Source organism: Aplysia californica, unplaced genomic scaffold (assembly GCF_000002075.1).
Source record: "Aplysia californica isolate F4 #8 unplaced genomic scaffold, AplCal3.0 scaffold00209, whole genome shotgun sequence".
In the NCBI taxonomy this organism is placed as follows: Eukaryota; Metazoa; Mollusca; class Gastropoda; order Aplysiida; family Aplysiidae; genus Aplysia; species Aplysia californica.
Window position 1 is genome coordinate 483,016 of NW_004797479.1, and position 2,020 is coordinate 485,035.

The window sequence follows — 2,020 nt, forward strand, 5'->3', positions numbered from 1 at the left end:
GACACACACACACACACACACACACACACACACACACACACACACACACACACACACACACACACAACTCAGGGTGTTCTCTTGGTCTAGAGGTTACTGTTTTCCCATTTCATTCAATAGGTCCCAGGTTCGAAACCTGACAGCGACGGAAAATTTTCTTCTCTAAAATTGTCTCCTTTATCCTCCTTTCCCGCTCTCTAACCGTGTTCTGTTACATGTATCTACTTTCGCACTCCTTGGATCCTTTCTTATTGCTGTCTTTCAGCCACACCTTAAGGTAGGTAAGATCTAACACCTAGCCTTCTCGGACAAAGGCCAAAAATCTCGGAGGTCAGGTGTGCAAGTTGTGCACGTTAAAGATACCTTGGTGGTCTAAAATACAAAAGAGTAGGATTCGGTCGCCACCCTGGCAAAATTCAAATTTAATTCCTACCAAACTGAAAATTTTTAAAGAATGTGTCCCGCGCACTCATATGACCTTATGCAACTGCGGGCACATTAAAACACTTTCCAAAACAAATTTGTTGACTGATGAGATGCAACGTGTACATCTGATAAAATGTGTTGGTCAAGTCTTGAAAGTTAATGAAAGAAGCGTCAACAAACAGACGTTCACTTTCACACAGGAATTGAAGACAGCGTTGTAAAGAGAACACAATGGTCTTTGATGATGGATCGTAGTTTACAAAAATTATGTCTGTGGCTGCCTCCCCCACCCCCCCTCCCACCTCTTTTTCTCGTCAACCTCCCGATTCTTTGTATTGAGCGGTCTTATGACCTTATCTCTCCCCGTAGTTTTATGCACCCCGTATAATAATTTAGCAAAATTTGATCTTTTTTTTTTCATAATTTCTAATTATTTTCCTTTATCATTCGTTGTTAAAATTAACACAATCGCTTAATTTCCCATTTTTGGGCTCAGTTTGCATAACTTCAGAATGTTTTTTGCATAAAACCGCAGGAATAGCCTTATGCATTTGCAAGCGCCGTAAAACAGACGAAAACACACAACTCACCCGGAATGAGAGACAGCGCCTCCTCCACCCGTGCCGGCTCAAACAGGTGCCCGGACCCTGGCGCAGGCCTTACCACACACCTATAAATAGTTCCGTTGAGATCACGTGACACAAGCGTCTTGTAAATGCCCCGTGCTGACGTCATACACGCTCCGTTCTCGACTCTCGTGACGTCATCGAATGTCAAAGAGGTGAAGCCAGTCTCATGGGGCAGCTTCCTCTCCAATGTCATGGTCGCTCTCGGACGACCAAGGTTCGTGACGTCACATGAAATGTCTAGCTGCGCTTTGCTGTCCTGGAGTATCAGAGAGGGGAGAGAGAGGGAGGGGTGTGCAGGGGGTGCTGGGAATGGGGAAGGGGAATGGTTGGTGGGGATAGGTATCACTCACAAGATGAGATTAGCCAAAGCTCATTTAATTGTTAGAAATGAATTCAGGCTAGACTTGTCTTCCTTCCTTCTGTGGTCTATAATGACAGGGGCACTTATGTTACGTTATATCATACAACGTACTGTCTACGTTTGAGAGACACAATTAATGGGTCCTATTTCAGCTAGTAAGAAATGTTGTCTTTTTTAAATTCTAAAAAACAGGATAGGTTTTGAGAAATTTTAAAAAAGCTAGATCCAGGTTGTTCGGTTACTGTGCAAAGTTGCATAGAGGGAACAAAAATCAAAATATTTGATTTCCATTCATGTTAAACAATTCCGTAATATTGGTTTTGTTTTAGTAAGAGTTAAACAGCACTTGCAACATAATAAATTCAAATAAGTGCCAAAGATTAGTGAGATTACTAGAGAATAACATAGAAAGAAAGAAGGAGGAGTGACAATTAAGGACGCTAGTAGTTTGATAGGTAAGAAGGAGCAAACCACACCAGAGCACCCGCCAACCAACCACATAATTTGTTGGTAAAGAATCAGTGTGCACTTCATTTGTGTGTACTCAGCGGTTAGGCGCTGTACCGTCGCACACAGGACACCTAATTTCGATTCCCCAAGGGGG

The 2,020-nt window shown here is 42.7% G+C and overlaps 1 protein-coding gene across 1 annotated transcript in view; it reads right to left on the reverse strand.

Annotated features, from left to right (window-relative positions):
• Positions 1-1,050: 1,050 nt before the first annotated feature.
• The window catches only part of LOC118477765, a gene marked incomplete at its 3' end in the record, with an annotated part of 6,122 nt that continues 5,152 nt past the window's right edge, over positions 1,051-2,020 (reverse strand). The window contains 1 exon segment of the mRNA XM_035970013.1: positions 1,051-1,358. Coding sequence (XP_035825906.1) covers positions 1,051-1,358 — 308 coding nt within the window.